Source organism: Vipera ursinii (assembly GCF_947247035.1).
Source record: "Vipera ursinii genome assembly, chromosome: 4".
Classification (NCBI taxonomy): Eukaryota; Metazoa; Chordata; class Lepidosauria; order Squamata; family Viperidae; genus Vipera; species Vipera ursinii.
Genome location: NC_139514.1, coordinates 67,503,240 through 67,524,267, shown reverse-complemented (window position 1 = coordinate 67,524,267; position 21,028 = coordinate 67,503,240). Strand labels below are relative to the sequence as shown.

Sequence of the window (21,028 nt, the reverse complement as noted above, 5' to 3'; positions counted from 1 at the left end):
ACAGTTTGTTATGATCCACACAATCAAAAGCTTTAGCATAGTCCACAGGTCGGCAACCCGTGGCTCCGGAGCCGCAGGCTCCCAGTCGCCCGGTCCACACGCACCTCTTCGAACGGGCAGTGGTGCGCGCGCACCTCTCCAAATGGAGAGTGGCACCGCCAATTCTGAGAGGTGCGCGCGCACCTTTCCGAAGGGCGGAGGTGTGCGCGCACCTCTCCAAGCCGCCGCCGTCCCGTCCAGATAGCTGCCGCGTTCGTCAAACACGGACGAACGCGGCAGCTGTGCAAACGGGACGGCAGCGGTTTGGAGAGTGCGCGCGCACCTCTCCAAGTCGCCGCCGTCCCGTCCAGAGACCTGCCGCGTTCGTCAAACATGGACGAACGTGGCAGCTGTGCAAATGGGACGGTGGCGGTTTGGAGAGTGCGCACACACCTCTCCAAACCACCGCCATCCCGTTTGCACAGCTGCCGCATTCGTCCATGTTTGACGAACGCGGCAGGTCTCCGAATGGGACGGCGCGCACCTCTACAAAGGGGAGACCCGTCACCGCGCAGGTGCCTCCCATTTTGCGCATGCGCAAAATGTTTTTTGCGCATGCGTGGGAGTGGATGCACGCGTGCGCACTTTTTGCAGCTCCCACTTTTTTGTTTGTGTGATGGAACCAGTTCTGAGTGGCTCTTTTCCTTTTTCCGGTTGCCGACCCCTGGCATAGTCAATGAAGCAGAAGTAGATGTTTTTCTGGAACTCCCTAGCTTTCTCCATGCTCCAGTGTATGTTGGCAATTTGATCTCTAGTTCCTCTGCCTCTTCGAAATCCTGCCTGTAGTTCTGGTAGTTCTCGAACCACATACTGCTGGAATTGCCCTTACTGGAAGGTTATTGTAGATCAGGGGTGTCAAACTCAATTTCATTGAGGGCCGCATCAGCATTGCGGTTTCCCTCAGAGGGCCGGGTGGGTATGGCCAGGGTGGGTGTGGCCTACTGGGTGGGCGTGGCTAGAGTGCTTATGGCCTACTGGGTGGGCGTGGCCAGCTCTACATCGTTCGCATCAAGGGTGCCTATGGGGGCCTGGGCAGGAGTGGGACAGATCTGAGGGTCTCTGGCAGGAGGGTCTCTGGGCCAGGGCCAAGGCAGTGGGGGCCGTTCCCTCACTGTTTCCAGGATGGCTTCGCGGGCCACATGAAACCACTTCGCGGGCCGGATCTGGCCCCCGGGCCTTGTGTTTGACATGTCTGTTGTAGATGAAGGCATTTAACATCTCTGTTTTGTTGGTTAATCTACAAGGATGTTTTCACTCATACAGTACTTGGTGCTGCAATGATCAATTGCAAGGTATTGTTCTTGGAGTAGTTTCTTGATGTAGAATTCAGTTAAGTATATCAAAGGATAGGTGTGATCTGCTATTTTAAGTTTTAGCTTCTGTAGACAAAACTTTGTCAATACATGGAAATTCATGGAGGAGAGAAAAGTGCTCAGAATTCTGTTGGTAGATGAGTGGCTTTATTCAATAGATATAGGATAGAGATAGATAGATAGATGATAGATAGATAGATGATAGTTAGATAGATAGATAGATAGTTAGATAGATAGATAGATAGATAGATAGATAGATAGGTAGATAGGTAGATAGGTAGATAGGTAGATAGGTAGATAGGTAGATAGAATAGAACCTTATTTTTTCATTCAGGTTGCACAGTCATTAACACATCTGAAATCATTTATTTCACCTTGTTTTAATTTTTTATTAAAAAGTCAGCAAGACTTCTAAAAGGCTCTGAAAATGGGTATTTTTAGTGTTACGTATTCATTCAGAAACTTTACTCCCTTCACAAAAATTCATCATTGATAGGGTGTGAGTGCCTCAGAATATAAACAAAATGACAGCTGTGAAAAGAAGCCACTTAATGTAGCTGCTATAAAAGAAATGAAAGGTGATTTAGGAAAGGAGTTGAGCTGTCACTATATAGAGACAGAGTTGGAGTAGGTTATTGAGAACTCTCCATCTGAATTTTCACAGTACTGCAAAATAATTAGCTTTGTTATTTGCTATAGAGTTTGATGATTTTGGTAAGATGCAACACTTAGGGACTAGTCGGTAAATAAGTCCTGGATGTGCTGTGGAATAGTTAAAAATGATTGGGTTGTCCTATTCCAGTTCTTTAGAGCTTGTATTCTGATCACAAAACTTAATTAGCTATAACTAATCACTGTGCTAATTTATCAGGGATACTAAAAAGCATGTGGATCATGGATGGGTACTGCTCTTTTATTCTCAATAGCAAGTGCTTCAGATGCAAAAGTTGGAAAAACAGAGATGGTATAATGCTTTGTAAGGAACCTACATTGAGATTTTGAGCACTTCAGTAACATGTAACTCCCATTAAAGCAATTTTTAAAAAATGCTGTACAGATAGTGTCAAAGTGCAAATAGCGAACTCAAAATCAAGGAATCTTCAAAACTTTGAAGTGCTATAAAAGATAAAATTTATTGAGTACACATCTCGGAACTGAAGAAGCAAAACCTGCTCTGGTTTTCCCATGCGAAAATCTGCCTAAATAACAATAGATTCCCTTAACCCCCACCCCCCTTTAAGAAGAGACTAGACAGTCACTTCTTTGAAATACTATAGGTTCTCCTGCTCAAGCAGGGGGCTGGAGTAGAAGACTCCAAGGTCCCTTCCAGCTCCTATTCTATTCAGCAATTTTGCAAAGAAGGGATTAGCATAAAAGGTGTATAAGTTAAGTTAGTTTAGCAGGTAAATATCCAGATTTATAAATCAGTTCCCAAGTGTTCTATCTTGTTGCAAGAATAGATTTTTGGGGACATGGTTGCCTCATTATTTGCCAACAATCCAATAAAGTTCTGACACTACAGTGACCTTGCCGAAATTCTTCAGAATCTCAGGTTCAGGAAACATGCTTGTTTTGTTCCCCTGCTCCTTGTTTGTGCCAGCATTTCTATTTGATCTCTTAGCAGTTGTCAAGAGTAAGCCAGGATCTAAGAAAAGTGGCTTTCAGTTCCTCTGAATGATCAAAGTCTCTTCCCAGAGCAGTGTGGGTTTCTTGGCTCTCCTATATAATAAACCAAAAACCTGCCATTTAAAATGACAGCCTCAAATTCCTTCTGGAAGAAAGAAGGATGGGAAAGTAACTGACAGAATATAAAGCAGCTGAAAATGTAGGTGAACTTGAGTTCATTTACTACAGCTTTGGAGGAGGAAGCATGAAAGGGTGCAGTTTTACCAGTGAAGCCTAAAAATATTTGGTAGGTCACATGCCTTCAGCAGCCCTGGGTATTATGCCAGAGCTCTTTTAGACAATTTTCCTGTTTTGCTTACTAAGCCGCTTTGCTCAACAGATTTGCTTCTGCACGTATCCAAACGAGGCTCAGGGAGTGAATAGTGCAGCACACACATTATTGATTATTTCAGATGTATATTAATAGATAAGCCTGTAGCAGTACTTCACACTGTGTCCTGTCTTCATGCATTAGAATCAATGGATAACAGAAGTTTATTCTTAGAGAAATGTTAGTGTATATGTGCTTGTAGGTGCATGCGGTGAAGGAGAGATTGCAATCACCGAGGTGGCAGGCATGGCTGCCAGCTCAATGGAGACAGTGGCAGTTACTCTGGCAGCACAAGAGCAGGGAGCTCCCTGGAGAGCTCAGACCCCATGGCCTAATTTTTATTCAGAGTTTTAACAACAGTAATAAGAACTAATGAAAACTAAAGTAGAACAAGAAAGGATAATGGGAGAAATAAAAGAAAAAGCTAAAAATGCAAAACAAAACAAAGTAAGAGGAAGATAAAAAAGAAAAACTGGAAAAGTAAATTATATAGTAAAAAAGAATAATAAATGTACAGGTAGTCCTCGAGTTACGAATGTAATCGAGCCTGCCCATTCCATTCATAACTCAGGAATTTGTGGGAGTGAATCTCATACCTTGAACGAGATCACTCCCTGCTTTCGCCCATGCATTCACTAATCAAATGCATGGGCAAATGTGTGGTTTGTTAAGTGCACATGAGGTATCTCAGGGTGGGGAATGCCATGGGGGACCTAGTGATGGAACAGGCCCCCAAGGCCTCCCTGACCCCTAAGATACCTCATGCTTTCCCCTCCCTTCCTGCTGCATCAGACTCACCTTGCAAAGATCTGTTTCTTCTCTGCTGCAGTTTCTTTCCCTTTGAGGGAGAGGAGAGTCGGCTTGAAAATGCTTTTCGGACTGAAAATGAAAGCTCCTGGGTATCATAATATCGCACAGGTTCAAACACCCATTCTCTGCAAAAGAAATCATGCCCCCCGGAACCTTCCATTCTCCAGGGGGCAGGGCATGGGGTAGCATTTGCTATGTTTGGGGCAAAGCATGGAATTGGAGTCAGCCAGGTGCAGGAATCAATGCTGTCCATAGACTGGGTGCACTGTTCGCTCATGTATGCCGGCCTTAGTTTGAGAGCAGGAACAAAGCTTTCTATTGAGCGGGGAGGCATCATGGGGCCAGGCCCCTTGTATCTGCACCCAAGCCTGTGGTAACCATGATTTCCCCCCCTCCTCAACGAGCCACATACCCTGCCTGACCTACTCTTTGCCTGGCTGGCTGACTGGCACAAACCTCAACACTCTTCTCCTCGTCGTCATCCTCTACACTCAAGCGGTGGCAGTGACTTGGGTTTCTTGGCTCTTGTCGAGTGGAAGAAAACCGTGGAGCAGCAGTAGGATTGCTCTCAAACAATAAGACCCAGGTGTGCTGCTTGTTCGTGTGCACTGGCTTTATTGAGAGCAATGCCGCTGCTGCGCCTCCGCTTTCTTCCACTTGGACAGAGCCAAGAAACCCAAGCCGCTGCCGCTCAAACACTTTTTATCCAAGCAAAGGCCTTGGGGAAACTGGAAGGTCCATCTGTGAGCAAATGAGGTGGTTGAAAACGCAGGGTTCCACTCTGTTTCTAAGCACGCATTGGCAGAAAGACAGACCTTCCAGTTTTCCCAAGGTCTGAGTCAAAACGCAGTGAATCCAGATTGCAAAAAATGATCATATGACCCCAGGACACTGCAACCATCATAAATATGAGTCAGTTGTCAAGCATCTAAATTTGATCATATGACCATGGAGATGCTACAGTGGTTGTAAGTGTGAAAAATGGTCATGTCACTTTTTTCAGTGCTGTTGTAACTTCAAATGGTCACTAAACGAACTATTGTAAGTTGAGAACTAACTGTACTCCTCCCTTCTCCTATTTTTCCCATAATAACAAGCCTGTGAGGTAGGTTGGGTTGAGGGAGAATGATTGGCCAAAGGTCATCCAGCTGGCTTTCATAGCTAAGGCAGAATTTGAACTCACGGTCTCCCGGTTTCTAGCCTGGTGCCTTAACCACTAGAGCAAACTGGCTCTCAGTCAGACTGGTATCCTAAAGCAGAAGTCCCCATCCTTTTGGGCACCAGGGTCCGGTTCTGTGGAGAAAAGTTTTTCCGTAGACCAGAGAGTGTGTGGGTTTGTGTGCTGCCTGCATTCCGTGGATGGGGCTTTGCTTATTTGTATGGACTGGTTGCTGGCATGCCGCGGCCAGTACAAGTCCACAGACTGGAGGTTGGGGACCCCTGTCCTAAAGCCTCCCCCATCCTTGAGGTACCCCATGCTTTATTTAATGACCCACATGTTTATTTCCCCCTTCATGGATTACTGCCTTGTTGTGGCAAAGGGGCTTTCATAATTCAATGAAGCTATGAGCTATGCCGTGCAGGGCCACCCAAGACAGACAGGTCATAGTAGAGAGTTCTGACAAAACATGATCCACTGGAGAAGGAAATGGCAACCCACTCCAGTATCCTTGCCATGAAAACCCCATGGACAGTACCAAAAGGAAAAAAGATATGATGCTGGAAAATGAGCCCCTCAGGTCGGAAGGCATCCAATATGCTACTAGGGAAGAGCAGAGGGCTAGTACTAGTAGTGCCAGAAAGAATGAAGCGACTGGGCCAAAGCCGAAAGGACGCTCAGCTGTGGATGTATCTGGTGGTGAAAGGAAAGTCCAATGCTGTAAAGATTTTTTCTCCATAGGAACCTGGAATGTAAGATCCATGAATCAAGGCAAGCTGGACGTGGTCAAACAGGAGATGACAAGACTGAACATCGACATTTTAGGAATCAGCGAACTAAAATGGACAGGAATGGGTGAATTTAATTCAGAGGACCATCAGGTATACTACTGTGGGCAAGAATGCCTCAGAAGAAATGGAGTAGCCTTCATAGTCAATACAAGAGTAGGAAAAGCAATACTGGGATACAGTCTCCAAAATGACAGAATGATCTCAGTTCGAATCCAAGGCAAACCATTCAATATCACAGTAGTCCAAATCTATGCCCCAACCACCGGTGCTGAAGAGGATGAAATTGACCAGTTCTATGAAGCCCTACAGCACCTTATAGAACTAACACCAAAAAATGATGTCATCATCATGGGGGATTGGAATGCTAAAGTAGGAAGCCAAAAGATAACGGAATAACAGGCAAGTTTGGCCTTGGAGTACAAAATGAAGCAGGACACAGGCTGATTGAATTTTTTCAAGAGAATACAATGGTCATAGCAAACACTCTTTTCCAACAACCCAAGAGACAGCTCTACACATGGACATCACCAGACTGTCAGCACAGAAATCAGATTGACTATGTGCTCTGCAGCCAAAGATGGAGAAGCCAAAGATGGAGAAGGAACTAAAGAGCCTCTTGTTGCGGGTGAAGAAGGAGAGTGCAAAAGTTGGGTTGAAACTCATCATTAAGAAAACCAAGATCATGGCATCCAGCCCTCTGAATTCCTGGCAAATAGATGGGGAAGAAATGGAGGTAGTGACATATTTTATTTTCCTGGGCTCCAAGATCACCGCAGCCGGGGACTGCAGCCAAGAAATTAAAAGATGCTTGCTCCTGGGGAGGAAAGCCATGGCAAATCTAGACAGCACACTAAAAAGCAGAGACGTGCTTGCTCCTGGGGAGGAAAGCCATGGCAAATCTAGACAGCACACTAAAAAGCAGAGACGTTATCGTGCCAACAAAAGTGCGTATATTCAAGGCTATGGTCTTCCCAGTTGCAATGTATGGCAGTGAAAGTTGGACCATAAGAAAGGCTGAGCACCAAAGAATTGAAGTCTTTGAACTATCATGCTGGAGAAGACTCCTGCGAGTCCCTTGGACTGCAAGGCGATCAAACCGGTCAATCCTAGAGGAGATCAACCCTGACTGCTCTTTAGAAGGCCAGATCCTGAAGTTGAAACTCAAATACTTTGGCCACCTAATGAGAAGGAAGGACTCACTGGAGAAGAGCCTAATGCTGGGAAAGGTTGAGGGCAAGAGAAGAAGGGGACAACAGAGAATGAGGTGGCTGGATGGAGTCACTGGAGCAGTAGGCATGAGCCTAAATGGACTCCAGAAGATGGTAGAGGACAGAAAGGCCTGGAGGAACGTTGTCCATGGGGTCGCGATGGGTCGTACACAACTTCGCAACTAACAATAACAACAACATGTTTATTTCACAGCTACATTAGGGAGAGCAGGAATGGGGATTATTAAGCAAGGCCATCTCACTTAACAGTCATCACCAACTTTAATGGGTAAGTTTCAGAATGGTTATAGGTCAAGGACTACTTGTAGATAATTTGGTACATTTTGACGATCTCAAGAAACTATTTTCAAATCTTCCAGTCACCAAAGAATCCTCCCACGCTCCAATATAACCACCCCTCTCTTTATATATAGTTAGAAAACTTTATTAAGCTTCTTTAATTATAGCTAATATTATTGTCACATCTTTTTCCCAAAATGTTCCCTGTCTGTCTTAATGAAATACTTATTTCTGATTCCATATTTAGGTTCACCTGAGCCTATTTTATTAATTTTTATTAAGTTAGGGCCTTAATAAAATATTAAAAATATTATTGGGGATAATTTAATGTTAGGGATCTTATACTGTAAGTCCTGATTGCTTAGCAATAGTTTTTCTACTTGGCTGTTTCATGCATTTCTACAAAAGTCTAATGTGACATGGGCAACCAGGGCCTCTCTCTATGTTTGTGTATATATAATTTTAGTTTGAACCTCATTCTCAGACATATTAATTAGTGTATCAATTTAACCTATGTCATTTGGTATTCATGTATCTTATATATGGTAATACTTTTGGCCACCTAAACATTCATTCATTATAGATTTCTAGATATGTGACTACTGTGTTATTCTATGTAGAATATGCATGAGATAGCATGCTTGTATCAAATTCCAATTGGAAATCTGATTTACAAATTCCAGTTGTATTTTTTCACATTTTATTTAAGTTTTCTTTGGACTTCTTTGTCTAAATTCAATCACAAAACCTATTATCCTAATCTAACCTATGATTCCCACTGAACCCACATTTTGCATCAATTTGTTCCAGTTGTGTTATGATGCATGTGCATTCCCTTGTCTTGCCAATGTAGCCAGTCTGTCAGAACCCCTCAAATCTCATTTATTTGTTTCCCTTTATTTCTTTCCTGCTTTTGCTTATATATTCATTTTCGGGGTCTGCCATTCTGCTGGGGTGTGTGTGCTTACTATGTTATTTGCCTTGCTCTGTTCTGTATGGGGTGCCTTCTCTCTGGGTGAGAGGAATGTGACATGAAAACATCTGCCTTATCTCCAGACAATGGAGCCTGGCACCGTCAGGACCTTTTGAAATGATGCCTGTTTCAAGAGTTCTGCTTCCTTGGGATATCTAGTTATGGCACATCCTTACATAAAGCAAGGTCTGCAATAGTGCCAAACCCAGAGAGGCATCTGCCCTACCAAGGGGGGCCGTGCACAACATGTCTTTACATGGCAATGAAATGGGAGAAGCTGGAACTGAAGACTGTAATGTGTCAACCATCCAGGTCTATCCTGGAAAGGCTCCTCCACCTGGTTGGAGGAAGCTGCTGCCCTAGAAGACTCCTTGAGGCCGAGATGGTCACTCGGCATTGGTAAAAAGGAGGATTGGGAGGAAAGAACCCAAAGAGTAACTTTCACCTGAGAAGGTCAGAAGAAGACTCAAAAGAAAAGAATGGAAGATCTTTCCAATGATGAAGAGCAGACAGGCAGTTGACCTGATGGAGGGGATCTTGAAGCAAGCCATGCACTACATGGTGGAAGCTTTCAAGGACCTAAAAGCCAGATCCCTGGGCTGCCCAGAAAAGGAGGAAGAACTCGATGAAAGATGGTTTGGCTTGGGTTGGGGAGAAGTTGTATGTGCCTGCAAGTCAGAGACCGAGAATCATGCAGGCCTGTCACAATTCGAAAATAGCTGGACACTTTGGGTTTGTAAAGACTCTTCACCTGCTTAAGCGGCAATTTTGGTAGCCATCCTTAAAGAAAAACATTGAAAGCTATGTGGCTAGCTGCCCGATTTGTGCTGCTGCGAAACAGATGCAGGGAAAACACCTGGCCTCCTGCAGCTGGTACTGAGCTCTTCAGCACCCTAGAGAGAGAAAGTGCTGAAAAGAATGTCATTTGGGTTGTCACTGATTTGTTCTCTAAACAAGCCCATTTTATCCCATGTCAGAAGATCCCAACTGCAAAGTCTTTGGCTAACTTGTTTGTGCAGCACATTTATTGTCTCCATGGTGCCCCAAAATGCATAATATCAGATAGGGGGGTTCAATTCACCTCTAAGTTCTGGAAGGCCTTTTGGGACCTCTTAGGTTCTGATCAGGGACTGTCATCTAGCCATCATCCTCAAATGCATGGGGGGACAAAATGAATGAACTCAGTTGTAGAACAGTATCTCCGTTGTTTTATTAATTATCAACAGGACAATTGTATTGAACTGCTGCCTTTTGCTGAAGTGGCTTATAATAATGCAGTGCACCCAGTACTGGGTTCACTCCTTTCCAAGTGGTTAATGGCCAGAGTTTCACCCCTATGCCTGAGTTAATGAATCTGATATCCCCTCCCTTAAGGACTGGGTTCATCAGTTGCAAAACATCTGGTCAGTGGTTAGAAAAGCTTTGGACGAGGCCAGAGAAGCTTACAAAGCACATGCTGGGGGGGGAAAATGGAGCCTAAGCGTTTCGATGTGGGAGGCAGGGTTTACCTTTCTACTAGATTCTAGATTCTACTACAGTTGCTACAGCCATCAAAGAAGCTGAGTCTGAAGTATATCAGTCCTTTTCCCATTAAATGCATTATCAAGTCCTGTCATGGTGGAGCTGGAACTCCCTAAGAGTTTGAGGCAAATCCACCCGGTTTTCCACTGCAGTTTGTTAAAACCTGAGGTTACTTCTAAATTACGACCTACCACCACTCCTGTCCCTCAGCCCATTATGGTAGAAGGTGAACAACACTTTAAAATTAAAGACGTTTTAGATTCATGCAAACATCATGGGCCACGCAGTATTTAGTGGCCTGGAAAGATTTACCCACTTCACAAAATGAATGGGTTTATAAAAAAACACAATCATGCTCCTAGGTTGCTCAAATGTTTTCATGAGCGCTATCCTGATAAGCCTGACTGATGTATTTGTTTTCTTTTCTTTTCCCCTTCCTGTTCTTGCTTTTCAGGTGGATTTGTTTTTCTATTAGGGGGCCATATGTCAGAACCCCTCAAATACTCATTTATTTGTTTCCCTTTATTTCATTCCTGCTTTTGCTTATGTATTCATTTTTGGGGTCTGCCATTCTGCTGGGTGTGTGTGTGCTTGCTATGTGATTTGCCTTGCTATGCTCTGTATGGGGTGCCCTCCCTCTAGATGAGAGGAATGTGACATGAAAATATCTACCTTATCTCCACACAACGGAACCTGGGACCATTAGGAAATGAAACCAAGAAAGACCTTAAGAAAGGCGCTAAATCTCCAGCTTCTCATAACACTGTAGCACCTGTGGATTGGCTGGATTTCAACTGGATGGTTAGGCACTGGGAGGGAGGAGTTCTGAATTGCCTTTTTGATGTAATCTTCTGTGCGCCAAATCTTTAAACCTTGCGTTGCTTTCTAGCCTTCACTAACTCTCAATAAAAAGTTCCTTTTGAAATAATGCCTGTTTCAATGCTTTCTTGGGAGATCTAGTTGAGGCAGATCCTTACATAGTCCCAAATGCTCAGAGTTTCACAATTTCTGCAATATCAGCAATATTATCATTGTTTATCAATAGTATTAATATTAAGGTAAAGGTTCCCCCGCACGTGCGTGCTAGTCGTTTCCGACTCTAGGGGCCGGTGCTCATCTCCGTTTCAAAGCCGAAGAGCCAGCACTTGTCCAAGGACGTCTCCGTGGTCATGTGGCCGGCATGACTAGACGTCAAAGGCGCACGGAACGCTGTTACCTTCCCACCGTAATGGTCCCTATTTTTCTACTTGCATTTTTACGTGCTTTCGAACTGCTAGGTTGGCAGAAGCTGGGATGAGTAACAGGCGCTCACTCTGTTACGCGGCACTCGGGATTTGACCCGCCAAACTGCTGACCTTCTGATCGACAAGCTCAGTGTCCTAACCCACTGAGCCACCGCGTCCCTCAGTATTAATATTATTGATCAGTAAATTCACTCATTGCTAGAACTTGCAAGACCTGGTTTTCTGATAATGGAATGGCATTAACCATGGTTCTTATTCATGCAAATGTAAGTCCATACCATCTCTAAAGGGAATCATGAAAAGAATACAATTGTGGAAGAATATGATGAAGTACCATGAATGAATGAGATCATTATCTTGTATCCATAATGCAGATGTGTTTTTGAGTTACTGCTGAATGGTAGAAATATATCCTAGGAAACTTATTCAGTTACAAACTAGCCATGAAAAATATATTTAACTGATGAAATAAGGACATGAAAATAAAATTGGGTGATTTATCAGATTCATAATATAAAATTATGACATTGTATACATAAATAATAATGAAAAATCATGTAATGCTTGCTTTGTTTTGCTTAGTTTCTCCTGTTATATTCATAGTTTACTTAAGCTGAGTTTCTTTAAAATTCAGATTTAAGGTATATATATAAACAGTTGTTTTTCTTTTTATGATGCTGTAATCCCTTTTATGGGAGTGGAGTCGGGGTGACTGAATGGAGCTTAGCATTTACTGGCCAGATGCCCATCCTGATACATACATGGAGTTTACAGCACATATTTTCCCTTTGAGCCCTGATAGAGAAACATCTCTCACTGACTAGGATTGAACTCTCAACCTTCCAAGTGGGAGACGAGTGTCTTCACCTCTAGGCTATTGTCACACACACACACACACACACACACACACACACACACACACACACACACCATCTATCAGCATCTAAAAAATAATGAATTCAAGAACCTCTTTCTTTCAGAATTTATGAATGTTTCCTGAACTGCAAATGATAGGGTATATTGATCCTTTTTATTAGCAAGCTAATAAAATATCAAGTGTCAAATATATATTGATATTTGAAATTATACCGATGTATGTAGATATAAATGTATATAGATTATTGAATTTAAAAAGGCCATTGTTGGAAATCTCTTTAAGTATCCTCTTCATTTGTTTCTACAGCTGTCTCAAACTTGGATGCAGAAAGCAAACTGAATGTGTATTATCATGTCCCTTGGCATCAGGAGAGAAACATTTTTCTTCCTTCCACCAGACCAGCATGTGTAGAGGAGCTGCATCGCCATGCCAAGCAGAATTTGAGAGCCTTGAGGAGGGGTAATTTTTAATTTCTGTATAATTATAATTCTGTATAATAGAGGTAGTCCTTGACTTACAACCATTTATTTAGCAACTGTTTGAAGTTACAGTGGCACTGAAAAAAAGTGACTTTAAGACTGGTCATCAAACTTATGACCGTCCCAGCATTCCCAGGATCACATGATCAAAATTTGGGTGCTTGGCAACTGACACATATTTACAATTGTTGCAGCAACTTGGAGTCAAGGGATTGCCATTTGTAACTTTTCCAGCTGGCTCCTGGCAAGCAGTCAATGGGGGAAGCCAGATTGTTTAATGACCACATGATTCAGTTAGCAATTTAGCAGTGATTCACTTGGCAAAAAAGTAATAAAATCAGACATAACTCACTTAACAACTGCCTTGCTTAGCAACAGAAATTCTGGTGCCAATTGTAGCTGTGAGTTGAGGACTATCTCTTTAGGTTCCTGAGTAATTAATGAAATAAGTGCATTTCCTGTAATGGCATGTTAATTCACCTCTACTTTCACCAGCTGTCCTTCATTAGTTAGCTCACAAGTCCAACAAGGCCAATGTAGCCATGACCAGGTCTTGAACATTTTTTATTTTTTAAAATTCTGGGAAGGCTGCAAAATATAGGACAAGGCCAATTTAGATCTTTAACTTTCCTCTCCTCTCATTCTTACATTAAAATCCATTTCCAGACAGTTTCTCTTTGCTACCAAGATCTCTCTTATATATGGATCATTGTTTTCTGCTTAAAAACATACTAGTAAAATAGTATTACAGATTACTTAGTGCATCACTTCACAGGAATGTGAATTTGAAAACCAGCTTGCCTTTAATTTTTTTAGATTGATTAAGTCCATAAATCAGGGTGTTAAACTGCCGGCCTGCAGACCGGATGCATCATCTGGAAGCTGCACCCACCCCATTGCCGGCAATGGCAAAACTGTCCTGATACATTGCGCGACGTCACAAGTTTGACACATCTGCCATAAACAATACATTAATCTTGCAGGAACTTTGATAAACTAGTTAGGAAAAAGAAAATGCTGTAGTTACTTTCAGCCAACAATTCAGTCAGATTAGAGAGAAGCCAACCACACAAAATTCATCTGTAATAAATTAAGTCATATTGTGTCATCTTCACATCATAGGGTTTTTATGAACACCATGTACAGTACATTAAGAAAGTATTCAGACCCCCCTTCATTTTTGTCAATTTTGTTCTGCTGCAGCCTGATTCTGTAGTTGTTGAAATTCAATTTTTTCTCATTAATCTACACTCAGTACCCCATAATGACAAAATGAAAACAGAATTTTAGAAATACCTGTAAATTTATTAAAAAGAAAAAAGTGAAATATCACATTGGCATAAGAATTCAGACACTTTGCAACAACACTTGAAATTTAGCTCAAGTGCCTCCCATTTCTCTTGATCATTGCTGACATGTTTCTACATCTTGATTGGAGTCGTACTGTGGTAAATTAAATTGATTTGACATGTTTTGGAAAGGCACACACCTCTCTATAGAATGCCTCACAGCTGACAATGCATGCTGTAGCAGAGCAAAAACCATGAGGTCAAAGGAACTGCCTGCAGAGTTCAGAGACAGAATTATTTCAAGGCATAGATCTGGGGAAGACTACAATAAAATTTTTTGCTGCACTGAAGGGACCTAAGAGCACAGTGGCCTCCATTATGCTCAGATGGAAGAAGTTTTGCACAACCAGACTCTTTCAAAAGCTGGTTGCCCAATCAAACTGAGCAATCAGGGGAGAAAGGCCTTAGTAATAGAGGTGACCAAGGACCCGATGGTCACTCTGACTGAGCTCCAGAGATCCTGTGTGGAGATAGGACAGAGTTCCAGTAGGACAACCATCACGGCAGTCCTCCACCAATCTGGGCTTTATGGCAGAGTGGCTAGACAGAAACCTCTCCTCAGTGAAAGCTCACTTGGAGTTTGCAAAAAAGCACCTGAAGGACTCTCAGACTGTGATGAACAAGTTTTTCTGGTCTGATGAAACCAAGATTGAACTGTTTGGTCTCAATTCTAAATGTTATGCCTGGAGGAAACCAGGCACCACTCATCACCTGCCCAATATCATCCCAACAGTGAAGCATGATTGGTGGCAGCATCATGCTGTGGGGTGTTTTTCAGCAGCAGGGACTGGGAGACTGGTCGGGGTTGAGGGAAAGCTGAATGAAGCAAAGAACAGGGATAGCGTCAATGAAAGCCTGTTCCACAGTGCTCAGGACCTGAGACTGGGCTGAAACTTCACTTTCCAACATGACATTGACTCTAAGCACACAGCCAAGTCAACACAAGAGTGGCTTAGGGACAATTCTGTGAATATCCTAGAGTGGCCCAGCCAGAGCCCTGACTTGAATCCTATTGAACATCTCTGGAGGGACCTGAAAATGGGGTCCACCGACAGTTGCCATCCAACCTGATTGAGCTTGAGAGGATTTGCAAGGAAGAATGGCAGAAATTTCCCCAATCCAGGTGTGCAAAGCTTGTTGCATCATAACCCAAAAGACTCGAGGCTGTAATTGCTGCCAAAAGTGTTTCAACAAAGTACTGAGAGAAGGGTCTGAATACTTATGCCAATGTGATATTTCAGTTTTTTTTCTTTTTAATAAATTTACAGACATTTTTAAAATTCTGTTTTCACTTTGTCAATATGGGGTACTGAGTGTAGATTAATGAGGAAAAAATGATTTTCAACAACTGTAGAATCAGGCTGCAGCATAACAAAATTGACAAAAATGAAGGGGTTCTGAATACTTTCTGAATGCATTGTAGCTAGTTTAGAACAATATAATAATTTGCCATTATTTTAGTTCATTGTTTCCCCAATCTTGCCTACATCTTGGTATTTCCTGACAATCTTTCCTCCCAGCACTCACCAGGCCTAAACTCTGTTTAACACTTTTCAAGGTAAGCTTGCTTAGTTGTTGCCATCTGCTAAGGCAATAAATTAAGATAAGGTCTATTGTACATAAATTGTCCACCCCACCCACCCACCTCGTTATTGTATACATATACCTGTGGATTTAGATTTTATTCCTTTTGATAGGAATAGTTGATAGGTTCCACTTTTGAATTCTTAAAACATGTCATCCTTAGATATTAACATAAATAATATGTTCTCGTCCTAACATTTCAGAACAATAACACCATATTGAAAATATGTGTAATTGCTTTAAATAATATATTAAATAATTTCACAACAAATAGATGGTGAAGCTTATTTTAATAGGATTGCAAAGAGCTAAAAGGGGAAATATTATTATAGTGATAGTAAAATTATAACAGAGTTCTCTGGATGTTAGCTGTTCTGTTTTAGATAAATTTTATCTTTTTCTGCCATCTTGTGGTCAGGAAATAGCTCCTTAAATAAAGAACGTAAAACAAAAATACATTAAGATCAGGACTTTAATATGTTTCCAAAACACAATGTCATATGTAATGAGAAGTATATATTATACTTCTACTGTACTCTCATTTTAAAATGGTTTCCCAAAATACAATTACATTCAAGTTTGCCTTAAATGTTTTACATCAATCGTAGAACAATTTTTGCCTCTGGAGAGTCAAAGTTACAATATGGCATCTTCATTCCCTACCACGTGGGTTTTATTGATGATAGATGCTGAATGAAAGAGAACAAATGAAAACAGAATTTGTTTGTTTTTTTCATACATGTATTTTTCAAAGATGTTAGTTTCATCATAGCATCCAATAAAAAACAATGTGAAACAGTGGATTTATAAGCAAGCATTTGTGCCATTGTGTCCGTTTTTAATTCCTGGTGACTGACAAGTCCTTGCAGTTTTCTTGGCAATATTGTTTAGAAGTAATTTGCCATTGCCTGGCTCCTAGGGCTAAAAGAGAGTGTCTGGTTCATGGTCATCTGGTTGGCTTTGAGATCAAATGGGACTAAAACTCTCAGTCTCCTGGTTTTTTGCCTGATATCTTAACCACATAAAATTGGCTTTATCAGTGAGGCACCACTTTTTTTTAGAAAATTCCACCACTTTTCATTGAAAGATACAGTGCTTTTTTTGTAAAAGAAAAAGGTGCCGGAACTCACACATGTCATACAACCCGCTTTGCCTACCCTACAAGGTTCCATCCAAAAAAGGTGCCGGAACTCCATTCTAAGCATTCTATGAGGAAAAAAGCCCTGGAAAGATATAATGTAGGAGATAACTTCCAGTTAAATATCTGTGTTTCTGCCATGAGTTCATTCAGAGGCTTTCCATTCTCCCTAACTGAGCCATTTACAATATGAAAGTCAAAATATATTGACAGAACTATGCACAGATAGTTGCTGCATGTAATTCATCACTAAGTGTAATTATCATGCAGTGCATCTAGATTGAAGTTCACACATTTTCTGTCAGGAGCCTATTTTTAAATGTACAATATATCTTGCTGAACAATGGTCTTTCTTACAGAATACCGAAATCAGGGTAATAACCGAGAACAAAAAACTGTGAGCCACACTGTGGTAGCTCCCCCATTTCCGTCTTTTCCCGTGATCTACACTAAGAAGAAAAAAGAGACTAAGGACCATCACTTGCTAAAAGTAAGTTCTTCCTCATCTTCTCAATGCAACTGACGGGGGAAAAATTGCCAGGTAATGCTGCCAAGCCTCTGTTATGTTGTTATTAAAAGTATAAAGGTGAAGCCTAATTATCAGTAGATAACTAAATGAAAAATTGTTCATTTTGTTACCTCAGTTTCCTGCTATTATGTTTTTTTTAATCAAACCACAATTTTTAAAAAAATGTTTACTCTTTATCTTGGTCTCACTATAAATTCTAAATTTAAATACAAGACAATTTTTAACATATGAGTAATCATTTGTGTAAGTCAGAAAGAGCCTCTGCTAGGATATATGCATTTATATGTGACAATAATTGTCAATAAAGCAATAACATGAGGAGTTCTATTGCAAAATAGTCATGCTGGTGTATTAACTAGAGAAGATGCCATCAAATAGTCTTCTTTCATTGAATGATTAATTAGCTTCTTCTAAACTATAATCCTTCAAGTGGGTGGTACTACAACTCTCAGAAGTCAAATTCACACCAAATATGGTAAAAGAAAAATTGTAGTAGTAATACAGACACAAGGCACCATGTTAGAATAGGCTGCTTTTATTACATTTCAAGTTATATAAAAATCACTGAAAGTAAGCGGCCTTGTTACTCTAGGTCTAGGTCAATGTTTCTCAACCTTAACAACCTGAAGATGTTTGGACTTCAACTCGCTGACTTGGGTCATCCAAAATTTTCAAGTATCTACAGCACAGGTGTCAAACTCAATCGTATCACATGAAATATCATGATGTGACGTTTTTTGTCTTTGTGCTGCCTGTTTGACATCCCTGATTTACCAGAATAGAGGTGGTAGTGAGGTTCTGTGGGGCTTTGTTTTGCGTCACGTGACTGAGATATTTACATGAGGAAAGAGGGGAGTTTCTCTTCTCAAACTATCTGAGAATGTATTCTGTTTTGCAGCTCATGGATTGTTTCTTCTTCTTTCTCTAAGTTGGTGCCCTCCAAATATTTGATGATCACTCCCATCATTCTCAGCCATCATGGCCAATTTCAATATTAAGCCACATACACAATGTTATTGATATTTCTACATCAGCTAACAGCAATCAGTTTCATGAATAATGTACATACAATATACAAATTATTGTAAAATAATAAGGGCAACATTATGAAGAAAAATTAAAAGTTGTTTTAATGGGTTAACTAGCTTTTATAAATTATTGTTGTTGTTGTTAGCTGCAAAGTCGTGTCCGACTCATTGCGACCTTATGGACAACGTTCCTCCAGGCCTTCCTGTCCTCTACCATCTTCTGTAGTCCATTTAAGCTCATGCCTACTGCTTCAGTGACTCCATCCAGCCACCTCATTCTCTGTCGTCCCCTTCTTCTATTGCCCTCAATCTTTCCTAGCATTAGGCTCTTCTCCAGTGAGTCCTTCTTTCTCATTAGGTGGCCAAAGTATTTGAGTTTTAGCTTCAGGATCTGGCCTTCTAAAGAGCAGTCAGGATTGATCTCCTCTAGGACTGACCGGTTTGATCACCTTGCAGTCCAAGGGACTCGCAGGAGTCTTCTCCAGCACCATAGTTCAAAGGCCTCAATTCTTTGGCGCTCAGCCTTTCTTATGGTCCAACTTTCACTGCCATACATTGCAACTGGGAAGACCATAGCCTTGACTATACGCACTTTTGTTGACAGGGTGATGTCTCTGCTTTTTAGTGTGCTGTCTAGATTTGCCATGGCTTTCCTCCCCAGGAGCAAGCGTCTTTTAATTTCTTGGCTACAGGCCCCATCTGCAGTGATCTTGGATCCCAGGAAAATAAAATCTGTCACTACCTCCATTTCTTCCCCATCTATTTGCCAGGAACTGAGAGGGCCGGATGCCATGATCTTGGTTTTCTTAATGTTAAGTTTCAACCCAAGTTTTGCACTCTCCTTCTTCACCCGCAACAAGAGGCTCTTTAGTTCTTCTTCACTTTCTGCCATTAGAGTGGTATCATCTGCATATCTAAGGTTGTTGATATTTCTTCCGGCAATCTTAATTCCAACTTTTGATTCATCTAGCCCTGCCTTTCTCATGATGTGCTCCGCATATAAGTTAAATAGGCAGGGCGACAGTATACAGCCTTGCCGGACTCCTTTCCCAATTTTGAACCAAACAGTGGTTCCATGCCCAGTTCTCAGTTGCTTCTTGACCCGCATATAGGTTTCTCAAGAGACAAATAAGATGGTCTGGTACTCCCATCTCTTTAAGAACTTGCCACAGTTTGTTATGATCCACACAATCAAAGGCTTTAGCATAGTCAATGAAGCAGAAGTAGATGTTTTTCTGGAACTCCCTAGCTTTCTCCATGATCCAGCGTATGTTGGCAATTTGATCTCTAGTTCCTCTGCCTCTTTGAAATCCTCCCTGTACTTCTGGTAGTTCTCGATCCACATACAGCTGAAGTCTAGCTTGTAGGATTTTAAGCATGACTTTACTAGCATGAGAAATGACTGCAATGGTGCGATAGTTTGAACATTCTTTGGCACTGCCTTTCTTTGGAATTGGAATGTAAACTGATCTTTTCCAATCCTGTGGCCACTGTTGAGTTTTCCAAATTTGCTGGCAAATTGAGTGTAGCACTTTTACTGCATCGTCTTTTAAGATTTTGAATAGCTCAGCTGGAATACTGTCACCTCCACCAGCTTTGTTGTTGCTCAGCTTTTCTAAGGCCCACTTCACTTCACATTCTAGGATATCTGGCTCAAGGTCAGTGACCACCTCATTGTGATTATCAGGGACATTAAGCTCATTCTTGTATAGTTCTTCTGTGTAATTTTTCCACCTCTTCTTAATCTCTTCTGCCTCTGTTAGGTTCCTGCCATTTTGGTCCTTTATCATGCCCATTTTTGCATGAAACATTCCCTTCATCTCTTCAATTTTCTTGAAAAGATCTCTGGTCCTCCCTATTCTATTGTTTTCTTCTATTTCTTTGCACTGTTCATTTAAGAAGGCATTCTTATCTCTTCTAGCTATTCTCTGGAATTCTGCATTCAATTGGGCGTATCTTTCTTTTTCTCCCTTGCCTTTCGCTTCCCTCCTTTCCTCAGCTATTTGCAAAGCTTCCTCAGACAGCCATTTTGCTTTCTTGCATTTCTTTTTTTTTGGGATGGTTTTAGTTGCTACCTGTTGTACAGTGTTGTGAACTTCTGTCCATAGTTCTTCAGGCACTCTGTCTATCAGATCTTATTTCTTAAATCTATTTGTCACCTCTACTGTATATTCAACAGGGATATGATTTAATTCATACCTGAGTGGCCTAGTGCTTTTTCCTACTTTCTTCAGTTTAAGCCTAAACTTTGCAATGAGAAGCTCATGGTCTGAGCCACAGTCAGCTCCTGGTCTTGTTTTTACTGAGTGTATAGAGCTTCTCCATCTTTGGCTGCAGAGCATATAGTCAATCTGATTTCTGTGTTGACCGTCTGGTGATGTCCATGTGTAGAGCCGTCTCTTGGGTTGTTGGAAAAGAGTGTTTGCTTGACCATCGTGTTCTCTTGACAAAATTCTATCAGCCTGTGCCCTGCTTCATTTTGTACTCCAAGGCCAAACTTGGCTGTTATTCCGTTATCTTTTGGCTTCCTACTTTAGCATTCCAATCCCCCATGATGATAAGGACATCATTTTTTGGTGTTAGTTCTATAAGGTGCTGTAGGGCTTCATAGAACTGATCAATTTCATCCTCTTCAGCACTGGTGGTTGGGGCATAGACTTGGACTACTGTGATATTGAATGGTTTGCCTT

At 41.6% G+C, this 21,028-nt stretch overlaps 1 protein-coding gene across 1 annotated transcript in view; it reads left to right on the top strand.

Moving 5' to 3' along the window:
• NHS (NHS actin remodeling regulator) overlaps window positions 1-21,028 on the top strand; it is a gene marked incomplete at both ends in the record, with an annotated part of 283,740 nt that overhangs the window by 236,156 nt on the left and 26,556 nt on the right. The window contains 2 exons of the mRNA XM_083362917.1: window positions 12,538-12,690; window positions 17,141-17,271. Coding sequence (XP_083219043.1) covers window positions 12,538-12,690; window positions 17,141-17,271 — 284 coding nt within the window. The remainder of the gene's footprint in view (window positions 1-12,537; window positions 12,691-17,140; window positions 17,272-21,028) is intronic.